General features: G+C 50.5%; 1 protein-coding gene across 1 annotated transcript in view; it reads right to left on the bottom strand.

Annotated features, from left to right (window-relative positions):
• Positions 1-15,478, bottom strand: part of LOC146180062 (uncharacterized) — a 79,219-nt gene that overhangs the window by 13,377 nt on the left and 50,364 nt on the right. Inside the window, exon 11 of the mRNA XM_084580317.1 lies at positions 14,767-15,312. Coding sequence (XP_084436443.1) covers positions 14,767-15,312 — 546 coding nt within the window. The remainder of the gene's footprint in view (positions 1-14,766; positions 15,313-15,478) is intronic.

The raw sequence follows: 15,478 nt of genomic DNA, 5'->3' as shown, positions 1-15,478 counted from the left end.
TACCACTAACGCGTACTGAAGGGCCTAACAAATGCTTCATCAGATATTTGTCTCACGTCCTGCATAGAATGCTCCAATTTTGTCCTGAAGAAACATACTCTTTTGGTAAGCTTTAGACCACACATATTCTATATGTATGCCTAAAATAAATTTTGTGTTATTGTTAGTCCTAACTATTCAAACTGAGTTGCATTCACAATATATATCACTAATAAAATACCTTACCGAAAGAACATAGTTCTTTTTTATTTCTTATGTTCATTTCGAATAATATCTTTCCATGATCCATCTTTGCACTTTGGCAGGACCCGCTGTGCCAGGCGGCAACGGGACAGCGAACCACCGGCATCCAGTCCTGTAGCCATGTAGAATAAACTGCGCGTCCTTGGCAAGCGCGCTGACGATGTCGTATTCTTCTTCCCCGAGACGACGATGGCAGGCCACAGCCCCCCCCCCCCCCCCCCTCTAGCGATGAAGCCATGAACGAAGGGGAATGGCGAAAAGCGGACACTGGTAGTGTGAATCGTACGCGGCGAGAAGTAGCACAATAGGGAGGGGTTGCAGTGGCATAGTTTGCGATGACATCTGAGTCAAGTTGGGCGGGTTTAAGGCGATCAACGGAGATCGTGTCCTCGCGGCTTTGATATGCAGTAGAAAGTACATAGGAGCACGCCGGAGCACCAGGTATGGACCATCGTATGGCGGCCGTAAGGGTGGACGTACAGCGTCGTGGTGAACGAAGGCCCTGGCTGGAGACTCCGCTGCTTCACACGACAGCGCACTCCTGCGGGAACTCGTCCTCTACCACCGCAGGTGCGCATGATCGTGAGCGTGTCTTCATCTCAGGCACTAGAATCCCTCGCTACGCTGGCAGATAAGATCATGGACGCCGGTTTTCCCTCCGTGGAAACTATTCATCGTCCTCTTGCCTCTCACTTGCCCAGCGCAGCTGCTGACTATCACTATGCCCGCCTCACCGATGCTAATGAGGAGCTCACTCGGCAAGTAGCGCGGCTTGCAGCTGAAGGTGCAGCCCTTAAAATAACGGCTTGGGAGGCTAGTTGGTGCTGCATCGTATTCAGATATGTGGCGCAAAAAACACAAACACAAGAGAAGATACACAACACACGCGCACACTACCAACTGTAATTAGAATTTGAAAATACTTCCTCTTCACCACACCTCCTCTTCTACACTCAGGCACATTTCTTCTTCCTCTTCTTCTCATCTTCCTCTTCTTTGCCAAGGGGATACTGGCACTCTCTTCCTCGCAGACTTTAACATCGTCCAAACATGGTTTTGACCAATCTCATCTTCCTCTTCTTCTCTTCTTCCTCTTCTTTATCAGGGGGATAGTGGCACTTACTTCCTCGCAGACCAAATACCTCTTCCAAACATGACAGTCACAAATTCTCACTGTCTTTTTACCCCACACTTCTGCTTTGCCCAGTAACTCATACCACGCTGGACAAGCAAATATCACCACATAGTCACATAGTCATACACTAAACACCACCGCCACACATATCCAGTAGGACATGTCTATCCACACCACATAGCTTGTGTCCAAGAATAACAACTTAATGCCAAGAATAACAGCTTGAGGCCCGATATTAATCTCGTTCTTTGCATTACTCAGGAGGTTTGCTCAATAAAATTAAATTCTTTTCTACGTAAACTCAACGAAGCTTCACTAATGCATCTCTCTTCTTTCTTCTGTATCCAATACGCCTCTAAAATTTCGCGTGCCATCTTATGCCGACTCTTGCCTAAAATGTTTAGCCTGCTAAAGAACGGCTCACACTTGCACTTTTGGCAGTGCAAGGCTAAATTTGACCCTTTGCCATTTTCTATGGACTTCTCGTGTTCCCCCATTCTATCATTAACACATCTTCCTGTTTGCCCAATATATACTTTACCGCACGTCAGAGGAACCTCATAAATCACTCCCACCCGACATCCAATAAAACTCTTATCATGCTTCTTATAGCATTGGCCTTTCTTTTGCCTCCTTATTAATGCACATAACCCACCCAGTTTTTGGGGGGCAGAAAACACAACTGGCACCTCAAACCTACCAGCCACCTTTTTCAGGCAGTGTGCAACTCTATGTATATAGGGAATCACTTGTGGTCGTTTATTTCTGATCTGGCGATCTTCTTTTCCCTTTCATTTTCTGAAGCAAAGACTCTGCCACCCCACATATAATCATAACCGGGAAATCAGCCACCTGAAGCCTTTGTTTGGAGTCAGCCTTGCTAAATCATGTGTACATATGGCAGAGGAAAGCTTCAATAATCAATTACAAAGGCTTCAGGTGGCTGGTTTCCCGGTTATGATTATATGTGGGGTGGCAGAGTCTTTGCTTCAGAAAATGAAAGGGAAAAGAAGATCGCCAGATCAGAAATAAACGACCACAAGTGATTCCCTATATACATAGAGTTGCACACTGCCTGAAAAAGGTGGCTGGTAGGTTTGAGGTGCCAATTGTGTTTTCTGCCCCCAAAAAACGGGGTGGGTTATGTGCATTAATAGGGAGGAAAAAGAAAGGCCAATGCGATAAGAAGCATGTTAAGAGTTTTATTGGATGTCGGGTGGGAGGGATTTATGAGGTTCCTCTGACGTGCGGTAAAGTATATATTGGGCAAATAGGAAGATGTGTTAATGATAGAATGAGGGAACACGAGAAGTCCATAGAAAATGGCAAAGGGTCAAATTTAGTCTTGCACTGCCAAAAGTGCAAGTGTGAGGCGTTCTTTAGCAGGCTAAACATTTTAGGCAAGAGTCGGGATAAGATGGCACGCGAAATTTTAGAGGCGTATTGGATACAGAAGAAAGAAGAGAGATGCATTAGTGAAGCTTCTTTGAGTTTACGTAGAAAAGAATTTAATTTTATTGAGCAAACCTCCTGAGTAATGCAAAGAACGAGATTATTATCGGGCCTCAAGCTGTTATTCTTGGCATTAAGTTGTTTTTCTTGGACACAAGCTATGTGGTGTGGATGGACATGTCCTACTGGATATGTGTGGCGGTGGTGTCTAATGTATGACTATGTGACTATGTGGTGATATTTGCTTGTCCAGAGTGGTATGAGTTACTGGGCAAAGCAGAAGTGTGGGGTAAAAAGACAGTGAGAATTTGTGACTGTCATGTTTGGAAGAGGTATTTGGTCTGCGAGGAAGTAAGTGCCACTATCCCCCTGATAAAGAAGAGGAAGTAGAAAAGAAGAGGAAGATGAGATTGGTCAAAACCATGTTTGGACGATGTTAATGTCTGCGAGGAAGAGAGTGCCAGTATCCCCTTGGCAAAGAAGAGGAAGATGAGGAAGAAGAAATGTGCCTGAGTGTAGAAGAGGAGGTGTGGTGAAGAGGAAGTGTTTTCAAATTCTAATTACAGTTGGTAGTGTGCGCGTGTGTTGTGTATCTTCTCTTGTGTTTGTGTTTTTTGTGCCACATATCTGAATACGGTGCAGCCCTTAGTAAGCGGTGGCCGCGTTCCTCATCACCACCTCGCCGTACCAACTCCAGTGCTCCTGGCAACCGTTATCCGCCCTCCAAGACCTTTTACTGGCACCACCGCCGCTATGGCTCTCGCGCACGTCAATACAGCCAACGCTGCTCCTTCGTCCGGCTGAACACTGAGGGCGACCCGTGTTCTCGGCCCATGATCCAGTCGCCTCTTCCATGTTACTGACCGTGTAACGAAAGTCCGCTACCTAATCTACATCGGTGCCGAGATCTGTGTCCTTCCGCCTACGTTGGCTGAGCGACGCCGTCCTTCAGACTTTCCACCTCTGATGGCAGTCAACGGATCGACCATACGGACATACGGCCAGAAGTCTATAATTCTCGACATCGGACTCTGCCGTACCTTTCGCCGGGTATTTGTCATCGCGGACGTGCGCTCTCCAATCATCGGCGCCGACTTTCTATGGCACTTCAGGCTCCTAGTTGAAATGCGGCAAATACGCATACTGGATTCGGAAACGAGCCCAGTCGTTCAAGGCATCTCTTTTCCGCGATTCACCACTCCGGCTCCTCCAGGCGCACAGCACAGTTCCCGACCCTTGGTCCAGCGTCCTTGCCGAGTTTCCGGACGGTTTTTGAACCCCGTCCTTTCAAGCACAGGTTGCGCACAGCGTGACTCACCATATTGTGACGACTGGGCCTACCGTGTTTGCTCGCGCTCGTCGCCTCGCACCGGATCGCCTTGCTGTCGCCAAAAAGTAATTCGAGCACATGCTGGAGCTTGGCTTCATCTGCCCCTCTTCCAGTCCTTGGGCATCGCCCCTCCACATGGCACCCAAAAAGAACGGCGACTGGCGCCCATGTGGCGACTACCAGGCTCTCAAAAAGGCCACTGTTCCTGACCGCTACCCGATTGCACATATCCAGGATTTTACATCGGCCCTTCATGGCTGCACAATCTTCAGCAAGGTTGATCTCGTGAAGGCATATCGCCAGATTACTTTAGTGCCTCCGGATATCCCGAAGACTGCTATTATTACGCCTTTTGGCATGTTTGAATATCTGAGGATGCCTTTCGGTCTTCGTAATGCGGCCCAGACATATCAGCGCTTTGCTGACCAAGTCCTACGCAGTTTGACGTGTTGCTTTGCCTACCTTGATGACATTCTCGTCTTCAGCCCTACGGCAGAAGCCCATAAGCTCCATCTGCGTCAAGTCCCTGCCAGACTCAGCCGCTTTGATCTTGTGGTCAATAGACCGAAAAGCGAGTTTGGCGTTGCAGAGTTGGACCCATTGGCTGCAAACTCACAGCTCAAACATCAGATCACTTGGGTTCCGGGGCACTCTGGATTGGAAGGTAATGAGGTCGCGGATAGGCTAGCTCGAGGTCACACAAACCGAGCGGTCACCAATCCCGATCTCACAACCAGCATTCCTGTCCCAGCGACTTACGGCGCGCGACTTCAGTACCTACGGGAACAACGTAGGATTTATCCCATCCACACAAGGGTCTAAATGCACAAGAAATGCGGGAATGGAGACAGCTCCAAACCAACACTTACCCCAACCTACATCAATACAACATAATGTTCCCAGAACACTACACAGACATATGCCCCTGGTGCAACGACCAGCCCACCGCCTATCACGCCACATGGGGATGCACGGGCCCCAAACCTGCAAACATAAGCATACACCATTCGAAGGCGCAGTGGAAGGCCACTCTGCTATTCTCTGATCTAGTGACCCAACGTAGGCTGGTAACTCAGGCAAGAGCGGCAGCCCAGGCCACTGGGGTCTTGAAATGAAGACTCCACTCACTGCCCCCGCCCCTTTTTTTCCTTTCTCTTTTCTTTTTCTTTTTGAAATAAAGTTATATATATCTCTCTCTGGACTTTCTCGGCCGTTGCGTGAACTCCCATGGCATCCGCCCGTTACCGGTCCGTGTCACCGCCATCACTCAATTTCCCTGCCTACTACCACCCGCCAGCTACGCGAATTTCTCGGCCTCGCCAACTATTATCGGCTCTTCATTCCTTGCTGTGCTGCAATATTGCAACCTCTTCACGACCTTCTCTCGGGTCACAGCAAGCTGACAGCTCTTGTCGCTTGGAGCGATACCGCTGACCGCGCATTCAGCGGAATCAAAGCTGCCATTGCCGGCGTCACGCTCCTCGTCCATCACAAATGTGATGCGCCCACATCCCTCATGGTCGACGCATCGGTTACTGCTCTCCGCGCGGTCTTGCAACAGTTTGTGGCTGGTGCTTGGCAGCCAACCGCCTTCTCCAAGAAGCTTGTGCCCAGTGAGAGCCGCTACAGCACCTTCGGCCGAGAGCTGCTTCTAATATGTTCAACCGTGAAGCACTTCCGTCATTTTCTCGAAGGACGCACTTTTCATATCTTGACTGACCACAAACCTCTCACGTCTGCGCCGGCATCCAGCCGTTCCTCCTACGCTCCTCGGGAAATCAGGCAACCCGCCAATATTTCCGAATTTACGTGCGACATTCGTCACGCCAGCGGCAAGTCGAACATAGTTGCCGATGCTCTTTCTCGCGCTGAAGTAAATGCGATGGGCAATGAATGGCCAATCATCGACTTCACGGCTATGGCTGCTGCTCAACGAGCCGATGCCGAACTGCAACGGCTTCGCACGTGCGACACCTCTCTGGTATTGGAAGACTCTTGCTCCAAGACTGCGCCGTTCCTCTCGTCTGTGATACGTCCACCGGCGACCGGTCGCCTTCGTCCCTACGTGCCTCCATCATACCGCCGATCCGTCTTTGATGCCCTCCATTCTTTGGCCCATCCTGGCATCCGCGCATCTCAGCGACTCATAACGGCTCGTCAGGCTTGCGATCTCTGAGCTCTTCGTACGTAAGGAGCTGCTGGAGATGACGCGGCTCCGTTTCAGAAGTTCGTCGGATCAGCGTCGCTCGAAGATGATCGTAAGGGCGATCGGCAGGCGGAGAGTGCAGGACGTCGCGAACAATAGCCGCAGTAGTAGGCGTGAACGCGCCAATGACGTGGTCGAACATGGTCACCTGCGAAGTGATGGTGTGCCGGCGAAACAAGGCCTCGATAGTGAGGAACCAAAGTTCTGAGTCCGATGAGCAGAAGTCGGGGAGCTTGAGAGCGGAGACCGCGGACTCATGACGTGGCGCCGTGTCGGGCGACGGAGACGGTAGATGAGTGGGGAAACCGTTGCGATGGCTAACACGATAGAAGGTAGGCGGGATCTCGAGCTCCGGGCGCGGTAGGCCTAGCAAAACGGCTGATGCAAGCGCTTCCTTCCATTCGCTTAATGCACGTAAAGTTTGCTAATCATATGCGGGTCATCCGTGCTTCTCACCATACAATAAATTAGTCATCTGGGAAAAGCTGCAGTTCTTCATTTGGTTCCATGAAAGCAGAGATAGATGCTACATGTCAAAGGATATGGCATGACACCATCATAAAGGATGCGCAATGAACTATTGGGTCAGAATTTCAATATGAAATCAAATATTATGTTTTGTCGGACGCTCAATCTTTAGAGGACATTGCTTGGCTCCGAATGTCTGGAACTGTGATTGCGCACTGAAATCTGAACATGCTCCTCGTTTGACGTGTTTTTGGTGACAGGAATGGTACCAATAAGCAATGGACATCCCCGAAAGGCGGTTCTGACGGGGGAAAAATACAACTTACACTAGAGTAAACACCTCTTAAAGGTCAACTCCGTCGATTTTTTAGTGGAGGACGCTTTACTTTTCCCACAAAGTAATTTTAAAGATAGCGCTCCGGGACATGCGACTCACGCTGCGAGGCCGGAAATGTTTACGGCCAACACTGTGCTTGATGACGCCACAGTCGTGCAGGGGTTTTCAAGTAGACAAAGGCGACAATGCAACGGCCCTACTGCGCGCGGCTTTGTGCGGCGTGGCGTCGCCTGTACGATCCTATAAGGTGCTTCTGGCATGAGGTAAGGCGACGGCAGCGCTACTCAGCAACAGCCTACCACGACGCAAGCAGGACCGACAGTTTGCTGCAAACCGCATAGATCTTGGAATCACTGCCTTGTAGTTTCAGCTCACACTTTAATGCATTCTTTTGCAGCGATGGATTGTAGCTATAGTGTTGTGTTGTTGGCTGCGCGAGTTGTTGTAAACACGCTGATTTGCCACCGATTTCTCGGAACAAAACAAAGCCTCGCGACAAATTGAATCATGCAATCCGGCGTCCCCCCAACACCCGAGAACGTATGTATGCTCGGAACATTTCACGCGGGCCTGCTACCAATACAGGATGGTTCTGATAGAAGAGTTTGGCCTCGTGAGTACTAGGCGATTATTGAAATCGGATGCGGCGTTGACGACCTTTCCGCAAACGACATAAGGTAAACCGCCTGTAGCAGTCCGCCGGTGCCGGCACAGCGGATTGTTTGTGAGCCACCGTCAGAAAAAAGGCATGCTAGAACCTGTTTTTCATCTCTTAAATATTACGCGTTTGAATAAAGGAATTAAAGAAACATTTACTGAGGATCGCTGATCCAGATGAGATTCTAAGGATAACTGCGATACAAGCGAATTTCTGCTCGCAGCTCACCGCTGCCGATATGTCGGTCAAGTCATCTGATCTGGTACTCTTTAGCTCAGCTGCTGAGGCATCTTCCTTTTACTCTGAGACAGTTAGGTTTACAGTAAGGCGGTTCCACGAAAAGAGAATTTACTATTGTAACGAGTACAAGGCAGCGATAACTGATCGGAACAGTTCCACGCGCTACACTCAGTTTCGTCCTCTTTGTCCTCTGTTCTTCTTTGTCCTCTTTTCAGAAAGGCACGCGGCATTACCCCCCTTTTCGAAAGCGGTGACTCGACGCTGGAAGTGTCCTCAGATTATGCACACATGAGAAGCAGGGAACACAAAGCTGCACACGCGCAAAAGATCACTGCCTCTCATAATACGGTTTCATCCGCACTACAAGAACAGTTTCAGCACTTGAGCGCCGCCGTGTTGAAGGTCGTCGGCCCCGAGCAACAACTTCGTAAGTCACGTTACTAAGACGCCGAATGACCTCGTATGGCCCAAAGTAACGGTGAAGTAGTTTCTCGGAGAGTCCTCGACGGCGCACTGGTGTCCACACCCATACAAGGTCGCCAGGTTGGTAGTGAGCGTCTAGGTGTCGGAGGTTGTACCGACTGGCATCGCGATGTTGTTGATGCTGAATACGGCATCGTGCAAGCTGGCGCGCTTCTTCGGCCCGCTGTAGAAATATGTCGACGTCTGCATAGGCGTTGGTGACATCGTCGCCGTGACTTATGGGTAGCATAGCGTCCAACATTGTGGTGACGGGACGACCGTAGACTAGCTGGAATGGCGCAAGACGCGTCGTCTCCTGTTCAGCCGTATTGTATGCAAAAGTTGCATACGGAAGGACTTCATCCCACGTGCGATGCTCAACGTCGACGTACATGGAAATCATGTCTGCAAGTGTTCTATTGAGGCTTCAGTCAGTCCGTTTATTTGCGGATGGTAAGCGGTAGTCCTACGATGACTTGTGCGGGTAAGACTGAAGAGAGCCTGCATTAATTCAGCCGTAAAGGCTGTACCGCGGTCAGTGATAATAACCGATGGGACACCGTGGCGCAGTACGATGGTCTTAAGGAAAAACTGGGCTACTTCAATTGCACGGGAAAGTGGCTGTGTCTCGGCATATCGCGTTAAGTAGTCCGTCGCCACTACTATCCATCTGTGCCCTGATGCGGACGGTGGGAAAGGGCCCAGAAGATCCATACCCACTTGCTGGAAAAGGGCTGTTGGCGGAGGTATCGGCTGAAGGAGCCCTGCAGGCTTCAGCGGAGGTGTATTTCGCCGCTGGCAATCTCGGTATGTTCTCACGTAATGCTGGACTGAAGGCAGCAACTTAGGCCAATAGTACTTTTGTCGAATGCGTGCTAATGTTCGGGTGACTGCTAAATGACTAGCCGAAGGCTCATCGTGGTATGCGTGCAAGATTTCTGGCCGGAGGTCGGACGGCACAACGAGAAGAAAGGTTTCCTTGTTGTGCTGAAAGTTTCTCTTATATAGGACGCGATTGCGAATGCTGTAGCAGGATAAACCCCGTGCGAAAGCACGTGGGACAGCTACATCAAGGCCTTCGAGATGCTCAATAAGCGGACGTAAACCAGGGTCGGCCCGTTGACGCTGGGCCATGTCGGTGGTCATGACGACAGCAAGAAACGGGAAGTCATCGCCTTCTCGGTCGCGAGGGGCAGCATCAACTGGTGCACGAGACAAGCAATCGGCGTCGCTGTGCTTACGGCCACGCTTGTATACAACCGTAATGTCGTATCCTTGGAGACGGAGGCTCCACCTTGCAAGCCGTCCAGAGGGGTCTTTGAGGTTGGCTAGCCAGCATAATGAATGGTGGTCGCTCACAGCCCTAAATGGTCGGCCGTAAATATAGGGTCGGAACTTAGTTATGGCCCAAACTACCGCGAGACATTCCTTTTCTGTGGTTGAGTAGTTTGTCTCTGCTTTTGAAAGAGAGCGACTTGCGTAAGCGATAACTTTCTCAGTGCCATTTTGCCACTGAATCAGAACGGCACCGAGTCCAAAATTACTGGCATCGGTATGGATATCCGTAGCGGCGTTTTCGTCAAAATGAGCAAGTGTCGGGGCGGCCTGCAGTCGCCGGCGCAACTCGTTGAAAGCATCCTCTTGATCATCTTGCCACGCAAAAGGAACATTGTCCCGGGTAAGACGCGTAAGAGGCTCGGCAATCACTGCAAAATTCTCTACGAAACGCCTGTAATAGGCACAAAGCCCCAAAAACCTTCTAACGGACTTTTTGTCGGTTGGGCGCGGAAGAAGATTTCACAGCAGCAGTCTTGTCGGGATCTGGTTTCACGCCCTCAGGACTAATAACCTGGCCAAGAAAGCGGAGCTCCTGGAATCAGAAATGGCATTTCTGTGGTTTTATCGTCAGTTGGGCTGAACGCAGTGCCTGTAGTACCATTCGCAGTCGGTCAAGGTGCTCCTCAAAAAACTAGCCGCGAAAATGACGACAACGTCGATATACACTAAGCACGCTTGCCACTTCAGTCCAGAGAGCACGGTGTCCATCATTCGCTGGAAGGTTGCTGGTGCAGAACAGAGACCGAAATGAAGCACTTTAAATTCATAAAGGCCGTCGGGGGTGACGAACGCTGTTTTCTCTCTGTCCCTTTCGTCCACTTCTGCCAGTAGCCATTCTTGAGGTCAAGCGACGAGAAATATTTGGCATTGCGTAACCGGTCCAATGCGTCGTCGATACGTGGGAGCGGGTATACGTCCCGTTTCGTTAGCTGATTTAACTTACGATAATGGACGCAAAAACGCAAGGTGTTGTCTTTTTTCTTTACTAACACCACAGGCGAAGCCCAGGAGCTGGTAGACGGCTGTACCACATCGTCGGTAAGCATTTCCTGCACCTGGCTTCGAATAGCCTCTCGTTCCGTTGACGAAACTCGGTATGGGTGTTGGGAAATCGGCTTGTTCTCCGCGTTAACCATAATGCGGTGTTTGGCTACTGGGGTACGCCCAACTTTCGAAGACGTTGCAAAGCATCCAGCAAATTCCTGAAGGAGGTATAGGAGTCGCCGCCGCTTAACCACCGACAGATTGGGATTAATGTCCACAGTTGATAGAATGTCGGGTGCATCACATCTGGCTGGCGACGGCGGCGCCAGAGTACAGATGTTCCCTGGCTCAATAAAGTCGGCAGCATACGCGATGGCCGTTCCTTTCGCAATGTGCTGAAACTCGGTCCCGAAATTCGTAATCGAGAGCTTCGCACAATCGGCCTGCAAGCGAACAAGTCCTCTTGCAGCGCAGATTCCTTTCTCAAGAAGCAGGCCCACGTTCATCTATGCCAGTACGTCTCTGTTGCAGGGTGAGTCGCTTTCTACCAAGACCATAATGCTGCACCATGGCGGGACCGTAACGTCAGCAGCTGTAATATGTAAGGCGGGCGTTGATGAACCGTCGACGCCAGATCTCTCAATGGCTTGGCTCGGCGAAAATGTCACTCGTGATTCTTGCAAATTAATTATCGCACCATTAGCCTGTAAGAAGTCCAAGCCGAGTATGACGTCTCGTGAACAGTGGGTAAGTACAACGAAGTCGCAAACATAAATAAATCCGTCAATAGGTTCGAACCCGGGTACTGTGCCGGAGTACCCGGGTTCGAACCCGACCTCGGCGGCTGCGTTTCGATGGAGGCGAAACGAAGAGGCGTCCGTGTGCTGTGCGATGTCAGCGGACGTTAAAGATCCCCAGGTGGTCCAAATTATTCCGTAGCCCTCCACTACGGCTCCTCTTTCTCTCTATCCACTTTCTCTCCCACCTTCCTCCCTTCCCTTACGGCGCGGTTCAGGTTCCCACAGCTACAAGTGTGAAAGATACTGCGCCTTTTTCTTCCTGTGAATCAATCAATCAATCAATCAATCAATCAACTGTCGCAACGCATCTTCCAGCCTGGGTAATAAGGTGTCCCCATGCAGTGTGGATCTGAGGCCCAGTCCACTCGGTTAAAACGGCTAGAAGAGGAGGATGGCGTTGGCTTGGATCAATAGTAACGGGGGTTCACTCTGGCTCTGGGAGAGTCGTACCAACTATGGTCCTGGTTTGGATGAGGCACAGTGGGGTTCCCTCTTGGAGGATCACAGAGGTTATGCTGCTGAAGCACGGACGCGTACGTTGGCACACTCGGTGGCGGTGGCTGCACACCAGGCACAGACGGTTCCGGGACGGCTTGCCTCACTTCTTCGCGAACGACCTCCGCGAGTGATGGAAGCCTCGACGACGACGTTAGACCCTGTAGCTGAATGTGTCTCAGCTCTTCTCTGACCACAGATCGAACAAGCTTCCTTAATGCATCATCAGAACCGTTGAAGCCGGAAACATAGACGACCGGTGAAATGGCGGACACGTTACGGGTATAGTGCTGAGCCCTGTGTCTAAGTGTTTGTTCTATCGTGGTGGCCTCCGTTAGAAAATCTGATGCCGAGCCAGGTGGATTGCGCACAAGCCCAGCAAATAGTTCTTGCTTCACCCCGCGCATTAGGTGGCGCACTTTCTTCTCCTCTGACATATCTGGATCAGAACGCCTAAAAAGGCGGATCATGGCCTCGTAGTACATTCCAATACTCTCGTTTGGGGCTTGGATACGAGATTTCAGCGCCGACTTCGCACGCTCTCTTCGGTCGTTGGCGGTGTTGGTCGCCAACAGCTGGTGACGAAAGAGTTCCCATGATGATAGTGTCGCTTCGTGGTTCACGAACCACGTCCGCGCTGAATCTTTGAGAGCAAAGTAGACATTATAGAGCTTCCTTTACTCATCCCAGCCGTTGTAATTGGCGACCCTTTCGAATTGGTCCAGCCAGTCTTCAGCGTCCTCATAAAGCTCGCCATGGAAGGACGGTGGCGTTCGAGACTGGAGGACGACGAACTGGGGTGAAGACTCTCCGTTAGCAGCAATGTTCGTGTTGGATCTATGCATGTTGACCACAGGCGTGCAGGAAAAAGGCCCGAACTCTGGCGACTGACCTCGAAGGCGGCGGCTGCAACTGCGATGGACCGGTGTCAAATCCGTGGTGGCTCTCGGTTGCCCTTGAGGGGTTGAACTCAGCAAAAAGGGAAATCGTACCCGGCTGCTCCTCCAGAAAATGTAACGAGTACAAGGCAGCGATCACTGTTCGGAACAGTTCCACGCGCTACACTCAGTTTCGTCCTCTTTGTCCTCTGTTCTTCTTTGTCCTCTTTTTAGAAAGGCACGCGACACTATAGGGCTGATAAATTGCGAAGCGGCATCCGCTGCGGCTCCGGTGTGAAACAGTGTAGGCCTAACGACGACTAGGGCGCAGAGCATGGTCAGAACGCCGTTGTCCGCCGCTCTCGCGGGCAGCACCGTTGCGGTAAGCTAGCTGCGTTCAGTGCGGCAAGTGTTGCGAATTTGTCGTATACTTTCTTGATGCAGCAGGGGTCGGTCATATTTTGATTCACCGTTTAGCATTTATTACTCTGAGCAAATGATTCTGAGGGAACGGAACGGGACTACATGCTGCGCCGTCGAGCACGTACTCTCGGAGGTTGTAGCCGTCGATCGGCCATATGACTTGCTCTTGTAACTAGCTTTAGTGTGCGAAGTGCACGCAGTTGAAACTTCATGGCCAGCCCGTGCGCTCTAAAATTTTGCATCCGGGCTCGACGCACTTTTCGTACCCTTCCGTAAACAAACGGCCGACACCACCGCTGAGCTTCGTAATAGATAGTCGTGATCAGCAGGTTTGTATCGTATGGCATGTGAGACTTCAACGGGAATTTGAAAACTGCTTTCGCTCATAGCGCAATCATTTTCGTAACATGGCGAAGGCCTACAAAAGTTTTGTGTACGCTGTTTTTATTCATGTAATTATTTCCGAAAGGAATTAGTTTTCATCGCTTTGCAGCGCATAGAAATAATTGTATTAAATTGAACAAGTGCCATTCGGTGGGAATGATATTAAAATTTTCATGCGGAAGGAGTATTGCTGTGTAGACAATAATCTCACTGGCAGCGAGGCGTACTTATGGTCGGCATCGAGAGCAAAAAATGGGAATTTGTAGTAATGATCGGCCAACCTCATATATGCTGCCCACTTGCATCAGATTTGTGAGTGCATAAATGGCTTACAAATTTTAGGGATTTGATGCTTAATACGGCAATAATTTAGCCGCATTCAAGATCACTCGCTCATTCTGCCCTCTCTGGCCATGCATGCCAAGTATTGCATTATTTAATTGCATTTAGATGACTTTAGTTCTATCTGTCCCTGTATGATGACATCGTGGGCGACTCGCCGACATCACATATGTTTCACATGATGCCGTACATGACAGCGACTGACCTTCGCACACGTCGGCAGAACGCCAGCGGGTGCGTACGGCGCGGATGCACGCCTATGTCGCCATTATCTGACGTCACGCAAGACACCGCTCTCCGGGCCACGCGCGGGAGTTAATTTTTATTCAAGTTTATTGCTTATTTAAAGTTATTGCTTGCGTATTGTAAAAAAATGTAATCCTGCACTATGACGACCAAGCCTTCCGCAATAAAAATCACTACTCACTACGTACGGTCCAAAGGTCCCCGGAGTTGGCCATTAAGTCCAAAGCGAAATGTGCCCAACCGATAATACTGCCAAATTTCATAAAGCTCGTGCGCTGAGGTCCGCACCGCTTCCGCCATTACTACATAGCGCTCCAAAATTATCCTTTCTGTAGAATGCCTTACCTTTTCAAGGTAGCTTCTGTACAAGGCGAACAAGGGCTCTACAACCGCCGACTCCAAGAACAGCTCTTCCGGCAGACTTGGACTGATCTGGCGATCACCCGTCAGGCTTAAGTACTGTCCTTCGAAGCAGCGGGCCGCGCTCTCCCTGCGTCCTGGGAGCGGCCAAGCGCTTGCGGTGTATGGTCGAGTGTCCGAGGTGTTGCCCATTGCAGCTGGTCGCCGGCTGCTGGACACCACGCTAAGGAGACCTCGCAAGACGGCAGAGCCGAGCACCGGCACCACCAGGGGGTCGACACCTACCAGCAAGGCAGATAGGAAGGACACCAGGCTTGGAGAGATGAGGAGCGTGTTGCGCGCCTCGAAGTAGTCGGCACGGGGCTCGACGTGCAACGGTGGCCACCGGGTCTCGAGGTTATCTTCTGGCCGGTCCAGATTGTTCCAGTACAGGTCGCTGGTTTCTATCTGCTGCAGGACGTACTCTTGAAGAAGTGTCGGCTTTGCGAACGCTGTAGCAGCAAAGGTGGCAGCATTTCCGGTGTAGTTGGTCTGTGTTGATAAAAAAAGAGCATTTCTGGAACAATGTCGTTGTGCCGGCTAGGATTGTTTACCAGCAGAAATGTCCCTCTCTATTCTTACTGCAAGGTAATATTCATTGGTTCTAACCCAGCATTCATTTAATTGGCCCCCCGAGAACAGCAATAGCGCGAGATGC

This window comes from Amblyomma maculatum, chromosome 9 (assembly GCF_055883805.1).
Source record: "Amblyomma maculatum isolate TAMU_Amacu chromosome 9, ASM5588380v1, whole genome shotgun sequence".
Lineage (NCBI taxonomy): Eukaryota > Metazoa > Arthropoda > Arachnida > Ixodida > Ixodidae > Amblyomma > Amblyomma maculatum.
Note: the sequence above shows the minus strand (reverse complement) of the source record. Positions and strands in the feature narration are given on the sequence as shown.